General features: G+C 47.4%; 1 protein-coding gene across 2 annotated transcripts in view; it reads right to left on the reverse strand.

Annotated features, from left to right (window-relative positions):
* Positions 1 to 6316: 6316 nt before the first annotated feature.
* BLOC1S1 (biogenesis of lysosomal organelles complex 1 subunit 1) overlaps positions 6317 to 20111 on the reverse strand; it is a 138550-nt gene continuing 124755 nt past the window's right edge. For both annotated transcript variants that reach the window (XM_086959127.1, XM_086959126.1), the window contains one exon: positions 6317 to 6957. In XM_086959127.1, the coding sequence (XP_086815253.1) occupies positions 6847 to 6957 (111 nt within the window). In that variant the 3' untranslated portion in view covers positions 6317 to 6846. The remainder of the gene's footprint in view (positions 6958 to 20111) is intronic.

Genomic DNA, 20111 nt, shown 5'->3' on the forward strand with positions numbered 1-20111 from the left:
GCGCCCGGCTTCGGCTTACCCCCAGGGACTCTGTGCGCTCTTTCTATGGAGAAATAGTTGGAGAGTTGTTTTGGTTGGAGATGTTGCAGGACCAGTTTCTCCACAAAGAGATCGGCGGCCGGCTCCTCAAGGCGCTCCGGAACTCCCAGGATGCGGAGATTATTGTGCCTCGCACGCCCTTCGTAGTCATCCAGGAGCAGCTCCATTTGATGTTGTTGTTTCTGGAGTTGGGTCACTTGCTGTTGTAAAGTGGAGGTATTGTCAACGAGTGCCAGGGTCTTGACTTCTATATCCTTGACCTTAGTGTCCATTTTACGGAGATCTGCGCGCAACAGTGTCACTTCAATATTCACAGAGTCAATGCGGGTCTCCAAGGATGAGCGAACTCCAGCGATCGCTTCCATAACGTAGTCTAGAGTAGGGGGCCTCGTCGGCGGAGGGGGAGTCGCTGTTTTAGGTAAAGCATCAGGGGCAGCGTCTTTAGGTTTTCCCTTGGAGCCCCATGACAACTTGTTGATTTGTCTTTGGTTAGGTGGTCGATTTCCCTTACCAGAGGCCATTGTGGATTGTAGATCTTATGGGCGGTGATGGTGGCTCAGGACCAAAAGGCGCACTTTTGAGGGGGGGGGGGGCAAAGTCCCTCGTCGAGCGTAGTGGGGGGGTGGGAATCGTGCCCCACACCGTCTAGAAGTCCCCTCTGAGGAGGAGTCGGGAGTCCGCAGGGCTCCAGGAGACGAAGACAAGCAGCAGCTCGCAAGTGGAAAATCGGAGTCAGGCACACCACACTCAGTGAGGCGGCCGCGCCATCTAGCAGGATTCAGAACGGTGCACAGTTCGTCTCTGTCTTTTTTGGGGGGGCAGCAGTGAGAATCCGAAGGGCGCAGATCGCCACACCACAAAGGCCTCCCGTGTTCCAGGCATCACCAGCGGTCAGGGTGGGCCCAGAGAGCATCCACAGTGTCAACCCGGGTGGAGCGGTGAGTGACTGATACAATGTTCCGGAGTGGGGCCCAGGGAAAGTGGTGGGCACGTCCTCAGCCCGGCTCATAAGGGCCCCAGAAACCCCTCCCACCGTTCCAAGTACTCACTCAGGGGGGAGGTGTGCCAGCTGGTGGGGCATGTGTGCGGTCGTCGCGAGGCAGAGCGGCGAAGTTTGAGCGCTCCCCGAAGCTGAAAGGCGGTCCCCGATAGTAGGCCTGAGACCGGGGACTCATGTAGGCGCTGACGCCGGGCGGCAGGGAGGGCCCATTTCTTGCCGTGCAACACAGCACCCAGGGGGTCCAGCAAGCCGTGAGTGGGCGGTGGTGATTAGAAAGTGCCCCCGCTAGACTCGACAACGCCACTCCCCTGGATCCAGAGTCCCGCGGCGTCAAGAGCAGCCCCGGTGACCGGAGCAGCAAGGGCCGAGTGCAGGCTCCCAGGAGGTCAGCGCCTCTTGTGTGTATCTGTCCTGGGTCTTACAGAGGGCCGAGGAGCCGCCTCAGAGTGCGGCCATTCGCCTCGGCTGCTAGCCACGCCCCTCCCCTTCAGTATGTTTTTGATGAAGGCCATTTCGCTCTCTAACGTCTCCATTTTCTGCACTAGTGTCCTATTCCAATGGAGGCAATTCAGGCAACCTAGAACCCCAACGCCACTTGGCTCTGGCCCCCTAGTGCCTTGCGCTAGATTATCAAGTGGGTCGCCCAAAGCACACTCTAAAACTGCAAATCTATTAGAGCAGTTAATGCCTGTACTAGGTGGTGTTTCGGACGCCTCCCCTTGAAGCCTGGTCTCTGATGTTTTATTCAAAGTGATCTTATCATTTGGGGACTCTACTAGCCCTTCAAGGGAACAGTGGACTTCACATATGGGGGGGGGGTAAATGGGTTTTTTTCCTAAAAATTGCTGGAATTACTCTTTTACGGTGTTGCTTTAGGACGTCAGAGAGGGCGTCAGAAATCCCAACATCATTCACACTCGAATTCCCAGCTAATACATCCTCACATTCACTGACAATACTTTCAATTCTAGCGAGAGCACAGTTAGCGGCCGCATGTGGAGTTTTCCTAGGTTTTTTCCCCTTTTTTGCATGGACAAGTGTAAGTCCCCCCTCCCTTGACTTCCATTTGCCCATACTTTTAGCAGTTTGTAGATGGATAACTCCCCTGAAAATTGGCACCCGGGGGCACGATCTCACTGCAATAATACAGCACCAGCAACAGGTGTACACTTCCAAATCCCCGCCCCTTCGGAGCCCCACAGTACCTTTTTCCCTTTCAAATGGGCTCTCTTTGTCCAGGTGTTAGAGAGGGGGTCTTGCCCTGTCTCTTCCTTGGCTCTGACGGGCTTGGACGGGCCCGTGCTAACCAAAAGAGAAACAATCCCATTCAGGGATTCTATGTTTGTGGTCGCTGTAAAGTATGTAAATACAGCCACAATACAAAAGAGATCAAGTTGTCTGAATCATGTGACCCTTTTAAAAGTATGAAACATGTCTCTTGTCACACTGAATACGCCGTTTATGCACTAAGGTGCCCCTGCAACAAATTTTATGTTGGAAGTACTATCAAACCAGCGAAAGAGAGAGTTCTGCAACACCTGAGGGCAATAAAAAACCTGGACAAACAATATCCAGTAGCCAGGCACTTTGCAATGCACCACCAGAGCAACAACAGTCATCTATCATTTGTTGTACTGGATCAAGTCCCAGTAAGGGAGAGAGGTGGTAATAGACTACAAGAACTTAGACGCCTTGAATCAAGGTTCATTATAAAGTATCACACCATGCAACCCCAAGGTCATAATTGTGATGAGGCACTCGGGGTACATCTAGGATAAATGATTGAAAACACTTTATGCCTGTTGAGATATAGCTGCCTCAGTAACCTCAAGATTTTATCTGTATGAATGTGCACAATTCACGGTTGAATGTGAGATAATTCACGTTTATATTTTGTTTTCACTGCAGGTACCGATTTTTTTAATTTTGGGAGACTGTGAGACACAGCACGAGAAAGACAGATGCTGGAGCGAGCTTTGCTTATGATCAAGTTAATAACTGGAAAGACCCACAGGGGTTGGATGAACTGAACGGTGAAAGCACAAGACACTACCTGAAGGAAGGTAGATGGACTAATAGAATGAAATGAGCGGAACGTAGTAAACGCAAGGCACTGCTTGAATCAAGGCAGTATAAGTATTGATCAATACTAAAAAAGTGTGCCGAATGGGGGTACATCGAGGTTGATTGAATTATAGCCCACTGGGGCGGTAACTTAAGTTATTTTGCCTGTGTGCGCTGTAATCTGGTAATTGGATCCAGACTATAGTGCCTTACAGCCCACTTGGGCTGAGAAACGAAACAAGGCTTCTGTGGAGCACGAAGCTAATGCACCAGGTATACGATGCCTGCAATTTTGAAGGCGCGAGTTCGAATGCCCATGATGTACTCACCCGTTAGTTAATTATTTTGTCACCAGTGTAAATCTATTTATTTAAAAAACCATCCAACAAATGAAATGTAATTTGTTAAAATGTGTAAAGCAAATGAGATGCTTTAGCTACGGCCATGCTTGCTGATCAATTACTGGGAGTCTGTTCTCGTAGCTCCAGATGACACGTAATTTTGGTAGTCTGCCGTTTATGTTTATTGAAATTAATGTCACATGGTATGCATTTAAACTGTATTGTAAGCAAGCACTATTACTCGTGAACAAGGGAATTTAGTTCCCGAAACGCGTTGAGTGCGTTGTGAATAAACAAAAGCTGTTGAACAGAGCTGTTGGCCTGGACGTCGTTCTTTGGAGACTGTGCGAACGATTGTTTGGAACACACACACACACATATATATATATATATATATATACATATATATTTACATATATACACACATATATATATTTACATATATACACACATATATATATTTACATATATACACACATATATATATTTACATATATACACACATATATATATATTTACATATATACACACATATATATATTTACATATATACACACATATATATATTTACATATATACACACATATATATATAAACATATATATATATATTCACATACACACATATATACACAGATATATATACACACACATACATACACACGTGTATACATATATACACACACATACATATATACACATAATAGATTTGCTGCGGAGTTGGGATGTCCTGGGTGGCCTCTCTTGTTCTCCCTCCTCCCCTCCCCTCTAGCCCCGCTGCCTTCCAGGGACCCTTCCTTGCCTCCCGCCCACCAGAGCTATCCCACTACGGGTGGGAAAGAAATCTCAGTGCCATACTTTGTGGACGGTGGACCCCTGGTTGACTTAGTAGAGTTTAAGTCTGGTTTGTCATCTATTGTTTTTAGCTGTTTTAAGTTTCTGTTATTTTTTCCCTCTCCCTTTACCTTTTGAGTTCTTGGCTTTATACTGAGACTTATGTGTCACGCAAAGGGCATGGTTGAGTGACAATGATAGTGTTGACACTGGATGTAGTGACTCACCATAGGGCCGTTTGATACTATAGTAACAAAACACTATAATTAACTATCAAACGATTGTCACAATTACAGAAATGTTAATAGATGCGTTTTGATTACTAGTGGATAATTATTGAATATTCTTTGATGATGATCTTCACTATTTAAGTTGAATGTTCCCGACATAAAAATCCATATCAACTGTTGATATGGAAACGCATAGACTATACTGTTTTAACTCATATAAATGCTAATAAAAACTATGTTTAGAAGAAAATACATATATACACACACACACATATATATATATACACACACACACACCCCTATACACACACATATACATACATAAATATACACACACACATATATACATATGTATACATACACACACATATATAGTCAAGTCAAGTCAGAGAATTTATATAGCGCACTACATACCCAGAGGGTCTCAAGGCGCTTAGAAAGGGGAGGAGGATTACTTGTCAAATATCCACGTTTTAAGTTGCTTTCTGAATGCTAGGTGGTTCTGGGTAAGGCGAAGGTAAGCGGGGAGTGAGTTCCATGTTTTAGCAGCCAGGTATGAGAAGGATCTGCCTCCCATGGTGGTCTTATTGATGCAAGGTACAGTGGCGAGGGCATGGCTGGAGGAACGCAGTTGGCGGGAGGGGGTGTAGAAGGACAGTCGTGAGTTGAGGCATTCGGGTCCGATGTCGTAGAGTGATTTGTGTGCGTGGGTTAGCAGTCGGAAAGTGATTCTCTTGTTGATGGGTAGCCAGTGGAGGTCTTTCAGGTGACCAGAGATGTGTTCGTTGCGCGGGATGTCTAATATATACACACACACATATATATATATATATATATACACACACACACACACATATATATATATATATATACACACACACACACACACACACACAAACAAACACACGCACACCCTTATAGCTGCAAGTGACTTATTCTTCTACAGCGGTACCTGGAGTTCAAACCATCCAAGCTCCCCTGTTTGTCCATGTCACTTGGAAGAGCCTGTATTTCAATGCTTCCTGTGGGAATCGCAGGAGAGGCTTACAAATATCCTCACATTTTATAGAGGATCATTTTCTATTCTTTCTCTCCTTTGAAAGGGTTTGGGGTTTTTAAGAGTGGTGCGTAGAATGAAGTGGAATGCAGCGAATGGAAGAGAGAGAAAATATATGCACTCCATCAGGCGCGCAACGCCCATTGGGGGCTCAAAGAGTTCTGAACACCCCCCTCCGAGACAGCTTCCCGGGCACCCACACAGCCGCACCAAGTACTTCACAGGTCTTTAAACAACCATTCACTTGTTAATGAGGCTTTGTTGTTTTTCTTAGAGCGCCTGCATCTCCACTCTGCCTATTAATGGAAGAATCGTCCCCAACCCCCAAATTTTTGAAAGCACCCCCCCCCAGAAATTTGTCTCTAGTTGCGCCTCTGCACTCCATAGGAGTGTTTAAAGGTAAAGAAAAAAGTAGTTCCCTGAATGCAAGCATGTCAGCAGTGGAAGGATGAAGTCAACCAATCAGAGCAATGCAGGACTAAATAGCTCCTGAACTGGACAAACACAAGAAAAGGGAGAAAAGCCATTGAATCAATAGGATATAAATGAAATAGACTACAAAGCCACCCAATTATAGGCAAGGGGTTGATCCAAAGCCCACTCTATTTTTATTGGCAACAACAGATGTGGCTAACAGACTGCTAAAGCGGTCTAAGGCCTAAAAATGAGGTGCTAATTTTATGCATACTAGCCGTTCACACCATCACACTACATACACAGATACCTCAAGCAGGGATGACCAGGCTTCTCACTCTAAATAAAAAGCATTTTATTCAAAAGAAATTAACTGTACATTATACACCGGGCTGTTGGGGGTTGTAGCGTGTTTGCCGGATTCCTACAAAGCACTGGAGGAGTAAATTAAACCGACAATTCTGTTCTATTTGCGTTTCAGAAAGCCGTATGTGATTCGACAGTCTTAGGTTTGGACCTGTTGGTAAGTATGTTGAGGTTCTGGCAGGCACTTGAACATATCGAGGTCCCGGCAGACTGTTGACCAAAGAGAGGTGTGTGGGCCTACAATGCTCTTAGTAACACAACTTTCCTGTGAGTGACGGGGGCAACTCAGCAAAGGAGGAGGGCTCTAGCTGCCCAGTGAAAATATGTTGCAGAATGCTGGAAGCGGTTCAGGAAGTAAAGGGCTGCAGCTGCAACTTATACATACTCCACCCAGGGGCAACAGCAATTAATTTTACATGTCCGGCAGGGTGGCTCAGCAGGCGTAGGAGCTAGAGAGCTGCAGATGCCTCTTGTACATGTAATCTGTGGCACTGTCATAGGTTCAAGAGGTGGTTGGCTGCAGCTGTCCCTTGTACACATACTCCAAGGCAGTGGCAATTGTCCTCATGTCCATCTCAATACTACGTGCCCAGTTCTCCACATCACCAATTTCCTAGGAAAAAGAAAAAGAGAAGATGGTTAAATGACCAACGCATGACGCTTTATCATTATAACAGAGATTCCCAGGCCGCCTGTGACCAGTGTTGCACGCTACCATGCTAGTCCTTGTGGAATAATTCAGCCCACTGGACGACACCTCCGGCACTACATAATTATCTCAACATCTAAGGCAAGTGCTTTAAAGATGCACACTTTTCTCCTACATACATCACATTACTCTGAATTTGCCACTGTGCACTGAATGTTCAATTTTCATTGCAAACTCCATTTTAGGACTGCAAAGCCATTTCTTTTCTGGGATATCCTCTTGGATTGCCCATTCAAAACAAGACAGCCTACTTAAGCTTTGACAAAGTCTCGAGGAAGAAATATGTACAGTTTGATTGTGGATATAAAAACTGACAAAGAAAATAATAAAAGGCTTCCAAGTTTATGATTATGACCAGTGTTTCACTATTATATGAAGTTGCAAACAATCGGCTTATTTTACAGTGGTTTTTCGTACTTCATGCATAAAGTCTGTATCTGATAGAAGTGGGCGAGCCACTAAAAGCTCGAGCGAGATCTCTGGCTCAGATCGAGGTCCCCTTGGACCCTCAAGCCCAAAACATCAGAGCACTCTGCTTCCTCCCGCACTCACACGTCATGTCTAATTCCTCCATGCTCACCACTCGGGCATTGCAGAGGGGCTGCATTTTGAATACCCCTTAATGGGAGAGGAGGGAAATCTGCACCTCTTTTTCTGCACAATCCTCTTTTCCAGAGGAAGTGGAATATCACGTTATCTCTCATTGCAACTCTTTGGCGGTTCACAGAAATCAGCACATTTTAGTGGGCAGCTAAATATGGCCCGCGCGGGTGACCAGTGGTCAAACCACTGACCGTCGCAACAACCACACCTAAATACTTCCTCTACTTTATTTGTAAACATTTATTGCCCTTTTGAAAAATGCAACCCACCCTCCATTACTTGCCAGTAAAGCAATAACCTATCCTCAAAGAGAAATGAAATCCAAGCACTTCTCATCTCTTTAGCTCGGTTGTCATTTCAAGCATGTATTCAAACAGGTGAAAGACATGCTCTGTTCGAGGTGCACGGTCAGTGTTGCTGCAGGAGGGGACCTCAGGTAATAGTCAACATTCTTGTGGGACAGACCAAGTACACATTATTTTAAGTTGACAAGACACAGCGTGGGCACCTATGTCACATTGTTTATCACAAATCGGGCACAGTGAAAGGGAAGAATTGAAGCGTCTGATTCCTCTATCAGATCACTGTAGATGTTTCGAGCTATGTTAGAGAGTCTATTAAAAAACAGGCACACTTATTTACCCTCGGACCTTAGAGTATACCAGAGTCTACCTGAGGCATCAAGACAAGGGTCCCTCCATCTCTCAGAGAAATAAGCAGCGAGTCACACTGTAAGACAAGGCATGTGGTACAGAGGCTGGGGGCACACAACAGAGGTCTGTAGTCCTAGCAGCACTCACACAGTCGTTGCAGAGCTGAAATCACGCGGCAGAGCAAAGACTCAAAGACAATACCTCACTCTGTGACCATAGAAGCAGATTAACACCATAGCAATATACTTTAAAAGTCCGTGGCTGCGAAGCAAAACAATTAAATACAACCCGGAATGCATATCATGGTTTATAATCACACCCCTCTAAATAGAAGTTCACTTTGCGCTGTACTCAAGCAGATTCCTTTATCACGTGTGCCTCTGAGTTCTGTGGTAATTTTTAGGTTTCAGCTAGACAGAGCATGGAAGACACATGTTTTCAATCTGCGGGCTTCAGCCCGCCATAGGTTGACCGTTTGCTCGCTCCATCGTTGGTCTCAGAGCATGGACCAAGTACTTGTGTCCATCCACTGCTCCCGTTTTAGAAGCTACTTTTTTCTTTGTGTTTGAGCACTCCACAAGTTTGCTTGTGTTTTCACTCGCTCCGTCCTCCGTCTCCTGTTGCTTCTTTCCCCCTGCCACCCACCCCATCTCAACCCCAACCACATCGCCCTCGCATCCGGACGTTGCTTTATCTGTGCAGGAGATACAGGCAGGAAAACTTTAGAAGATATAGGATATATTTTCGTGCCACTTGTTTAACAACGCTGAATTTATTGAAAGCATCATCAGGTGTTGATATCGTGATATAAATTCATTCACATTACATTCATTCATAGTGCTCCTTTTCCAACGATTTCATGAGAAATGTCAATTCTGAGTTTAACTTAAACAGAAGATATTTTCTTTGGGCTTATTCTGGAGGCAGTAGAGCCCATAGTACCATAGTGCCATCTTGTGGCCAAATACAAGAATGTGTGAATATAATTGCCGACTCCTCCTCGTAGGCTTCAGTTTACATGATTAAACAAGCATTTACAATGCAATGGTTTCGCCTTTGGAAAAGTTAGAGCTATTGGCATTGTAAATGACAACATTTGTATTTATGTGTTGGTTTTGGAAACAGATAAATAAATGGCATTGTCATATACAATGGCAATAGCTTAATCTCTCGCAAATGTGAGACCTATTGCATTTGCACCCACACATACACACAGAGTCACACACACAGAGCCAGCCGCGCACACACACACACACACACTCACAGAGCCAGCCACACACACACACAGAGCCAGCCACACACACACACAGAGCCAGCCACACACACACACACAGAGCCAGCCGCGCGCACACACAGCCAGCCGCGCACACACACACAGCCAGCCGCGCACACACACACAGCCAGCCGCGCACACACACACAGCCAGCCGCGCACACACACACAGCCAGCCGCACACACACACACAGCCAGCCGCACACACACACAGCCAGCCGCGCGCACACACACACAGCCAGCCGCACACACACACACACAGCCAGCCGCACACACACACTCACACACATACAGCCAGCCGCACACACACACACACACACACACACACAGCCAGCCGCACACACACACATAGCCAGCCGCACACACACACACACACACAGCCGCACACACACATACACACAGCCAGCCGCACACACAGCCAGCCGCACACACAGCCAGCCGCATACACAGCCAGCCGCACACACAGCCAGCCGCACACACAGCCAGCCGCACACACACACACACACACACACACAGAGCTTGGCCTTGATAGTACAGGTTTGCTTTAGCTCTATTTGTAAACTGGCCTGGAAAGGAAGTTAAATGTGATATTTCCGAAAGAACCGCATTTCCTTACAGCAAGTGAACACACACCATGTACACTTTACTCGAAGCAGATAAGCTTGTGTGATTAAAGTGAAATGTGTAAAGGATAAAAATTGTATTTATTACTTATCCAATAGTAAAGGTTTTTCCTACATACAAAAGACAATTCATTCTCATGGTTGTGCCTTAAAGCCTCTGTATTACGTTCTTAAGACCATCAGCAGAAGTAGAGACCTTAGACTAACGAGTGTAGAAGTGAGGCTAACCACATGACAGAGGATTCATGCTGTTCGGGGTAAACCACGAAGGATCATTTGCCTTCAAAAGACAGCTGAGCTAAGGAGTCTCATTACTCATTCTAATGACTGTCAACAAGAGAACAGAAACACACTCTAAATACAGACTATTTATGACATTTCTCTTAGTGGTGCAAACTATGAAGTAGAAAAATCCAACCTGTCAAATTATTTAATGAAGAAAAATATTAACAATGGTTACTTTCAATACATATCCCTGTGTAAAACCCGACATGTAAAGTAACGAATAGCTTCTTTAACAGAGTAACCATCAGAAATCAACGCGTAGCTGCTGTACCGTTTACAACCAAAGGGCTTGAAAAGGTTTAATGTAAGGCATGAGCTTTTCAGAGCAACTTTGTTGGGGACCTTTAAAACTAGAACCTCAAAGATAAGTCCCTGTGCCAGACTCTGTGCCAGACTCTGTAAATAACTGAAGAGTGCAGAGCACGAATGGAAAGTGATGGCAATCAAAGGACATGGTTGGTCTACACTGTTAGCAACTGTCCACAGTGAGGGCAGAAGTGAGTACCAACAGTTCAGATGGCAGACACATGAAAAAAGACGGAGCAGCCCCATGCCTAGTTCGCACGATTTGTGGCACGGTGTAGTGTGTGCAGGGGCGGCTGGAGTTTGTACCCAGTGTGCAGGAGGTGAGTGTGCAGGCGGCGCAGCACCTTACCGAGCTCGCAGGACTTGTGGCAATTTGCAGGGGGTGGTCGCAAAATGTTCCTAGATAATGTTGTAATCTGTGACGGAGGGAAGGTACATTATTTGCACAGATAGATCATGTTCTGTACAAATCCATAAGGTTAAAAAGACGGACCCCATTTCCAGTGTCTGGCTAGGAACCAAAATCAACACTAAAGAAAACGATCACTCTAGCCCTACCCCGCAGGAGATTGTTGCTAAAATAAGGCCATGGTACTCTGGAGCCCATCCTTCTCTGAAAGCAACCACCTAGCCTGCTGTCTGACGTTTAAATACCAGGGCGGCAGAATGGTCAGTCCGGATCTACCCACATAGTCAAAACACATCTAAATTACAAAACCGGACTCCGGCTTCAGATATTCGTCAGTCTGGTCTGCCAGTAAGACCTCCGCGAGAAGTATTAAAATATAAATTAAAACCGTAAAGTTGTTCTTCCGCGAGAAGTATTAAAATATAAATTAAAACCGTAAAGTTGTTCTGCCACCGGGAGCCGCCAACAGACGCCATTTTCTTCCGCTCTCACCTGCGAGCAAACCCCGCCCATAGAGCTCGCATTGGACGAATATGAGCTTTTACCCGCCTTCCAGTCGTTAGTTCCTCACTATTCCTACTTGTATACAAACAGTTGCTTGGCATTACGCTGGTCACTTCTATTGGTCTCTGAACACATCGATCAACGTGCCTGCCTTTCCCAAGACCAAAGGCCGGCAATGCTTGACCCCTTAGGGTTTGTCTAAGATTTCAGTGTCATCAAAGGTCATACCACGCTGTAGAATTCTATGGGGCAGAGTCGGATTAGCCAATAGGACAATCGGGCAGTGACCAATGGGCTTTTCTGATTCAGCACGGGGGGGGGCGGGAGAGGACACGGACGGCGGGAGGGGGGCGGGAGAGGACACGAACGGCAGAAGAGGACACGGACGGCGGGAGGGGGGCGGGAGAGGACGAGGGGGGCGGGAGAGGACACGGACGGCGGGAAACGTGCACAGGACAGCGAGGGGAGGGGGGACGGCGGGAGGAGGGACACGGAGGAAGGCAGGACAGCAGCAAGCACGGCCCGGCCGGACCAGATTCGGGGGCGTTCCCGGCTTTTGGCTGACGTAGCATGACGTAGCCAAAAGCCAAAAATTCTCGGGAACGCCCCCGAATCTGGTCCGGCCATGACGGACGCCTCTCTGTTCCAATGGCTAGCCTCCATTTATGGAGCTAGCCAATGAAACAGAGGGCGGATTCCAGAGCCACATACTGTAACTCAATAGATTTCTCCTGCAAAAGCTGCTTGCGCAGCTTTTTGCAGCCGAAACCTAAAAAGAGTGCTCTTGCGGAAGACTTAGACGAACCTTTAATGCCCTTTGGGAAGGTCATTCTGTCAGTTTGAAGATTACTTAACCACGCACAGCTAACATATGTGTGCTCTGTGATGAAAGAATTATGCAAATTCCTATTTTAGGTTATCACTGCCCTCATGCCGTTTGTCCAGATGGCTGAAGTCAAACATGCTAACACGACACCAAACGGGACTCGGAGCACCCGCCTACACAAACCTTCAATAATTTAAGTGCTCCTGGCTGCACCCCGACATTCCTGAAATGTTGCGGACAAACGTTATTGGGCCGTCGCGCTCCAATGTGTCTCAATGTTAGTAAACAATCTGGAATGCCTCCCACTCACAGCCCTGTCAGCATCTCTCGAATGCGCCCGCAAGACATGACAGGGCAGTGCCCGGGACCGGGGGGAGGGCCGCGTTAAGCCCCGGCACTTAGCACAATGAGCAAATTACAGACTAGCCTCCGTCCAACACCTTAATAACACACCAAAGGACAGCTCCACCAGGACCAGTCAACAGCAAATCGCGGGGGTTGCTCGAGCGGCGGTGCGCGCGCCAGACACGCTGTATTCTTAGTTTGTTTGTGTCTGAGAAGTTCCTGAATGAGTAAATCAGAGCGTGGAAGGACACCGGAAACCCCCGTGTCTTGTGCCCGACCTACCGCCAGCTGAATATTAATCTGTCATATTTGGGGTGCAGTCACCGGCGGCCCTCAACATTCTGAGCAGGTGCAGCACCAAGGCGGGCGTTGCACAATTCCTGGTGCGTGAGAGCATTCAAAACATTTCCCAAGAGGTTGGTAGCCGTCTGCCTCTCCAGAGCGTTGTTTTAATGCACTATATGTGAGTAAGAGAGTGGTCTCAGATCCAAATGCCAGCATCTCACAGCTAAAGGGTTAACAACACACGGACTAGAAAACAAAATAGATTATTTACTATAACAATGCAGGAAACAGCAGTTAGATATGTCTGGTGACACAGAAAAAGGAAACGTAATGAGCCATCACATCCTTGGCCCACAAGTTGGTGCAAAGGTCATACCACGCTGTAGAATTCTATGGGGCAGAGTCGGATTAGCCAATAGGACAATCGGGCAGTGACCAATGGGCTTTTCTGATTCAGCACGGGGGGGTGGCGGGAGAGGACACGGACGGCGGGAGGGGGGCGGGAGAGGACACGAACGGCGGAAGAGGACACGGACGGCGGGAGGGGGCGGGAGAGGACGAGGGGGGCGGGAGAGGACACGGACGGCGGGAAACGTGCACAGGACAGCGAGGGGAGGGGGGACGGCGGGAGGAGGGACACGGAGGAAGGCAGGACAGCAGCAAGCACGGCCCGGCCGGACCCGTAAAAGGCAAAATAAAATGTAGTTCCTAGCCTTCCTAAAAAGAGTGCTCTTGCGGAAGACTTAGACGAACCTTTAATGCCCTTTGGGAAGGTCATTCTGTCAGTTTGAAGATTACTTAACCACGCACAGCTAACATATGTGTGCTCGGTGATGAAAGAATTATGCAAATTCCTATTTTAGGTTATCACTGCCCTCATGCCGTTTGTCCAGATGGCTGAAGTCAAACATGCTAACACGACACCAAACGGGACTCGGAGCACCCGCCTACACAAACCTTCAATAATTTAAGTGCTCCTGGCTGCACCCCGACATTCCTGAAATGTTGCGGACAAACGTTATTGGGCCGTCGCGCTCCAATGTGTCTCAATGTTAGTAAACAATCTGGAATGCCTCCCACTCACAGCCCTGTCAGCATCTCTCGAATGCGCCCGCAAGACATGACAGGGCAGTGCCCGGGACCGGGGGGAGGGCCGCGTTAAGCCCCGGCACTTAGCACAATGAGCAAATTACAGACTAGCCTCCGTCCAACACCTTAATAACACACCAAAGGACAGCTCCACCAGGACCACTCAACAGCAAATCGCGGGGGTTGCTCGAGCGGCGGTGCGCGCGCCAGACACGCTGTATTCTTAGTTTGTTTGTGTCTGAGAAGTTCCTGAATGAGTAAATCAGAGCGTGGAAGGACACCGGAAACCCCCGTGTCTTGTGCCCGACCTACCTCCAGCTGAATATTAATCTGTCATATTTGGGGTGCAGTCACCGGCGGCCCTCAACATTCTGAGCAGGTGCAGCACCAAGGCGGGCGTTGCACAATTCCTGGTGCGTGAGAGCATTCAAAACATTTCCCAAGAGGTTGGTAGCCGTCTGCCTCTCCAGAGCGTTGTTTTAATGCACTATATGTGAGTAAGAGAGTGGTCTCAGATCCAAATGCCAGCATCTCACAGCTAAAGGGTTAACAACACACAGACTAGAAAACAAAATAGATTATTTACTATAACAATGCAGGAAACAGCAGTTAGATATGTCTGGTGACACAGAAAAAGGAAACGTAATGAGCCATCACATCCTTGGCCCACAAGTTGGTGCAAAGGTCATACCACGCTGTAGAATTCTATGAGGCAGAGTCGGATTAGCCAATAGGACAATCGGGCAGTGACCAATGGGCTTTTCTGATTCAGCACGGGGGGGGCGGGAGAGGACACGGACGGCGGGAGGGGGGCGGGAGAGGACACGAACGGCGGAAGAGGACACGGACGGCGGGAGGGGGGCGGGAGAGGACGAGGGGTGCGGGAGAGGACACGGACGGCGGGAAACGTGCACAGGACAGCGAGGGGAGGGGGGGCGGCGGGAGGAGGGACATAGAGGAAGGCAGGACAGCAGCAAGCACGGCCCGGCCGGACCAGATTCGGGGGCGTTCCCGGCTTTTGGCTGAAGTAGCATGACGTAGCCAAAAGCCAAAAATTCTCGCCCCCGAATCTGGTCCGGCCATGACGGACGCCTCTCTGTTCCAATGGCTAGCCTCCATTTATGGAGCTAGCCAATGAAACAGAGGGCGGATTCCAGAGCCACATACTGTAACTCAATAGATTTCTCCTGCAAAAGCTGCTTGCGCAGCTTTTTGCAGCCGAAACCTAAAAAATGTCTTATTCTTTTCCCCTGACTCAAAGTAGTGGTAAATATAGAAGGTAGAAGTTCAGCATATTCTCTAGGTAACTTAAATAAATATAAGTATTTAAGCAGCACACTTCTCCGAAGGCAAAGGCTATTTTGTTTGGCTCGCTTTGAGGACAGATCGCTTTACACGTTTTGTCACGTTTGCCTTAGGTCATTGGTGTCAACAGCATTTAAGATCACAGCCCTCTGACAAAATGAGAGGGAAGCTTTTTTCAAAGATGTTCTAGAGAGTTACTTCTTGGAAGAACCCACTCAGTTGCATAATTTGATATTTATTTGCCAGGGTTCATAATACTCCTAACGCAAAAATGTATTGAAATATCCTAATATACAAGGCTAAAAACATTGACAAAGCCAATAGCTCTTGCATCTTCAAGACCTACTGGCTTTGCTAATGTTTAAGATACACAAACAGCAAAACCAGCATTCAAACTTATGGCCTGCTGTATATTTCTGCTCTGAGGGACGTTCTTAAAAGAAATTGACTGCTTGGGGTGGAGGTAGGGAGAATATTAATAATCCTAAACAGCTCTGCTTGAGCTAAACACAATGGAACCCATGTAATCTTAAGTAAGACTTGCCTCGTGAACAGTAAACAAAAGCAGTGGTTTACAGCCTCCCGTGCTGAGTGGGGAGCCTGGAACACTTCTGTCATAGGCACAAGCCTAGCCCGACAGACGTTGGGCGCTGTTGTCACTCCCTCTGGCACAGCTGGATTTCTCCTGCCACATTACCCTATCTGATGCCTAGGGAATGGGACATTTGGGCCTGACTATTCACTAATAATTTACACTTCACGTAACCACCAGTTGAACTGCAGCTCTTTGTAGAATTATTTTGATATTGGATACTATATAATATTCACTGCTCACTGCTAATCTCATCCCATAATTCTTTGCAGGGCCTTTGGTTGGGACGTTTTTTTTTGCCAATTACTGTGCTTGGGGTGGTCCTAAGAGGATGGGACCACCACCAAATCGTTCAAAAAGATGTGCTTTTTGTTTTCAAGGCATCTGCTTGGTACTCTCCCTAGGTTAGGTAGGATCCCAAAATCCTCACCTCTCTCACTGCTTGCTAATTTTTCAGTTTCCCTTTTGTGAAAATACTATACGATCTTTAACATATAAAGATAGAGATACTTATTTTATCATAACTGGCTCTGTGCAGGATGCCATTTGCAATTATTTCACAGTGCAGACAAGTCCACAGTGCCATCAGCTATGCTACGCAGACTACGTGTAGTTCAAAGTATACTACGTGAAGCTACGTGTAGTGCTGCTACGCGAACTACGCCGAGGGTTACAAAAAACAGCAATTCCTAATGTACATTGGCATGCAAATCGACATGTCATGAACAAAACTTTCAGAAAGTCCTTCCTTTTACTTAACTGCATTCTAGGACTTGCAGTTTGGTTATGTCATTATGAATGGCATTACAATTCCCTGCTTGTATACTTGATTGCAATATTTTATTGAATTACCAGTAAAAACACAAATTCTGAATGCATTTTCAGCTCTTTACAATTTGGATTTTTTAAAATATTTTGTGCAAGAGACTAAACCAGGCAGTCAATTCACATCCATCATTTCCTCCTACCACAGTCTGCATCAGCCGAGAGGCAACATGCAGTTAGAGACATTTGTGTCATAAACTAAATTAGGTTGATATGACTTTTTTTAAAATTAACCTTATTCGTACGAATGTAGTAACACATGTAACAGGTGTCCAAATCAGTGTCAGCATTTATTAATAGCATAAACATATGCACACCAGACATGACCTCGGCAGCTAACGTAACGTGAGCAATCTCATGGGCATCTCATTTATCATGCATGCCATCTAGTCCATCTCTCCCTCTGAGCTCACGGGCTGTCCTCCCCCCCCCCCCCCCCCGGTTGGACTCTGTGGGCTTGTATGTGGCCCCTCGTCTAATAGATCGTGACAGAGTTCCCTCCATGAACTTAAGTCCTCCTCTAACTTCTCACCTTAATGGCACGCTTTCAAATGTACCTCCTTGGCTAGTGTCCATCGGGCACGTCTTTCAGCCATGTTGTCACCTCAGGTGCCCGCACTCCCATCCATACGATCGCTTTTCTTCACATCGCTAGCACTATTAGTAATTGTAGGAACTTATATGCGGTCTTGCTTTGTTTTTTAGGTTTACGTATCAACCCCAGCAGACATTGGGACGGTGTCAGCCTCACGCGACAGCTAATACTTCTCTTTACCCCCTCTACCACCTCAGTCCAAAAAAGTCTTACTTCTGGGCACTCCCAGGCCCAATGCAGGAAATTGGCCCCTTCCTTATGGCACCTAGGGCAGGAGTCAGATCTCTCCGGAACCATGCGATGTAGCTTCTTCGGAGTCATGTATGTGTGATGCACATAGTTATAATGGACAAGCCTAAAGCGGGCATTGCATGAGACCGTGCGTGTGAGCGAGCTCACCTTTCTCCATTCCCTGTCCTCCAGGTACTCCTCCAAGTCTGCTTTCCATGCTGCAAATGCCTTTGGGGAAGGACCATCCGCATCAGCCCTCAAGGTATTATCAAAGAGGGAAATAATACCTCTCCTAAGTCTAAGTGAGTTTTGGGATAGAGGGGTATGTGGGCCATACCTCTTTGAATAGGTTGGACAGTCCAGTGTATTGCAAATATTGTCCCCTTCCCAGCCCAAAATCTCCACACGACTGTTCGTAGGTGATGAAGCTCTCACCCGGGTATAGGTCTGCCAGCACGCTAAACCCCTCCTCCTGCCAACCCCGGTAGGACATCTTGGACTGCATTTTCTGAACCGGGGCGGGATCCCACACTGATAAGTCCAGGTGAAATTATTCGCTCCATAAAGTTCTGCCAGGTGCGCGGTCAGTCCCGCCACATATGGTACTGTGCCAGAGACTCCCGCCCCCCTCCATTAGCAACGACAGCAGCTTGGCAGCCAGGACCCTCTCCTGGAGCAACCACTTTTCCCAACTGTCGCCTTCGTCTAGCCAGTGAGAAGCATGCTGCAACTGTGTGGCATAGTAATAAAGGTCCAGTCATGGTCCCCCAAGCCCACAATCTTCATTCATGTAGGTCAGTGTAGCAAGCCCCACTAAGCTGCGACGGCCAGCCCAGTAAAGATCTATTAATATGAAATCCAGTGTCCTGAATATCAGCTTTGGTATGGGACAATGTGTTTTGCAACATATATAGGCTGCAAGGCTGTGCAACCATTTTGGCCATCACCATTCTGCACATTAGGGAAAGGGGCAGGGTGTTCCATTAAACCCACCAAGCCTCTCAATGTGTCAATCGTCAAATAGTCGTTATATTGCAGTATTTGTGCATCCTCAATTGACAGCCGTATGCCCAGGTATCTGAAATGCTCCGTTTCCCATCTTAGTTCTAGCAGTTGGAGTTCGTCCCGGGGAGACCGGCCAGCCAAGCCAGAGGAAAGATCAGTGATTTATGCTTATTGAGCCGCAGCCCCGAGCACAAGCCAGACTCCCTCAATACCTGAAGGAGCTCCGGGATAGCCTCTCGGGGCGAGGAGACATAAAATATAGCATCATCAGCAAATAAGGATATGATATGTGGAGTTCCACCCATGCTAATGCCTCAACGCCCCAGGTCTCTGTGTGACCAGATTGCCAGCGGCTCAATTGCAAGGGTGAATAATAGTGGCATTAGGGGGCAGCCTGGTGCATGCCCCTCCGTAGTTGCTACTCCACCGACCTACTGTGTCCCAGCGGGACCCTAGCATTCGCCGTTGTATATAGTATCTACACCCAGCAGCGGAACCGAGGACCAAAGTCGGCAACCCTCAGTAGCTCCAGAAGATATCCACAGTCCACTGAGTCTAATGCCTTCTCTAGGTCTATAAACACCAGAGCTAGCTCCTCATCGCTATGTCGCACTTCGTGCATAATATGCGCAAGTCTTCTAATGTTCATACCAGTATTGCCGGACGGTATGAGCCCACACTGGTCTTCTTGAACCAGGTGAGCCATGTGTGAGGTCAGTCTGGCTGTCAAGACCTTGCACAGAACTTTGATATCTGAGTTGATTATTGTGAGAGGTCGGTACGCCGCAGAAGCCCGGTCGTTCCCCCGAGCCTTTAATAGCATAACCATCTCCACCCCGGATAGTCAGGGGCAGCAGCCACGTCTCAAAGACCTCCTCCTACACCTGCAACAAAAGGTGGGCCAACTGGCCCGAGAACGCCTGCAGGAAGGCCAATGGGAAACCATCAGTCCCCGGGGCGTTGGTCCCTGGCATGGCCCACAGTGCACCTTGAATATGTTCAATAGTTATTTTGGCGCCCAATTCCTCTACTCTTGAGGTGATATGACTATTTTTGCGGGCTCGGCTGGTGCTTTGGGTCTTAGAGCCAAGTCAGACCGATGGCTTGGCAAATCTCATGAATTCTCTGGCTTGCCCACTTGCAGTGACCATCTCCTAGGTTTGTCCTAATACACTGCTCAAAGCTGTGCCGATAGTTCACCGCAGCCATATGGTACATATTGATGCATTTCTCAAAAATAAAGATATAATGAAGCACTGAGCAGTTATAAAGGACAGCCTCCATGTATTCTTGACTCCCTGGAAG

This window comes from Lissotriton vulgaris, chromosome 1_1 (genome assembly GCF_964263255.1).
Source record: "Lissotriton vulgaris chromosome 1_1, aLisVul1.2, whole genome shotgun sequence".
NCBI lineage: Eukaryota > Metazoa > Chordata > Amphibia > Caudata > Salamandridae > Lissotriton > Lissotriton vulgaris.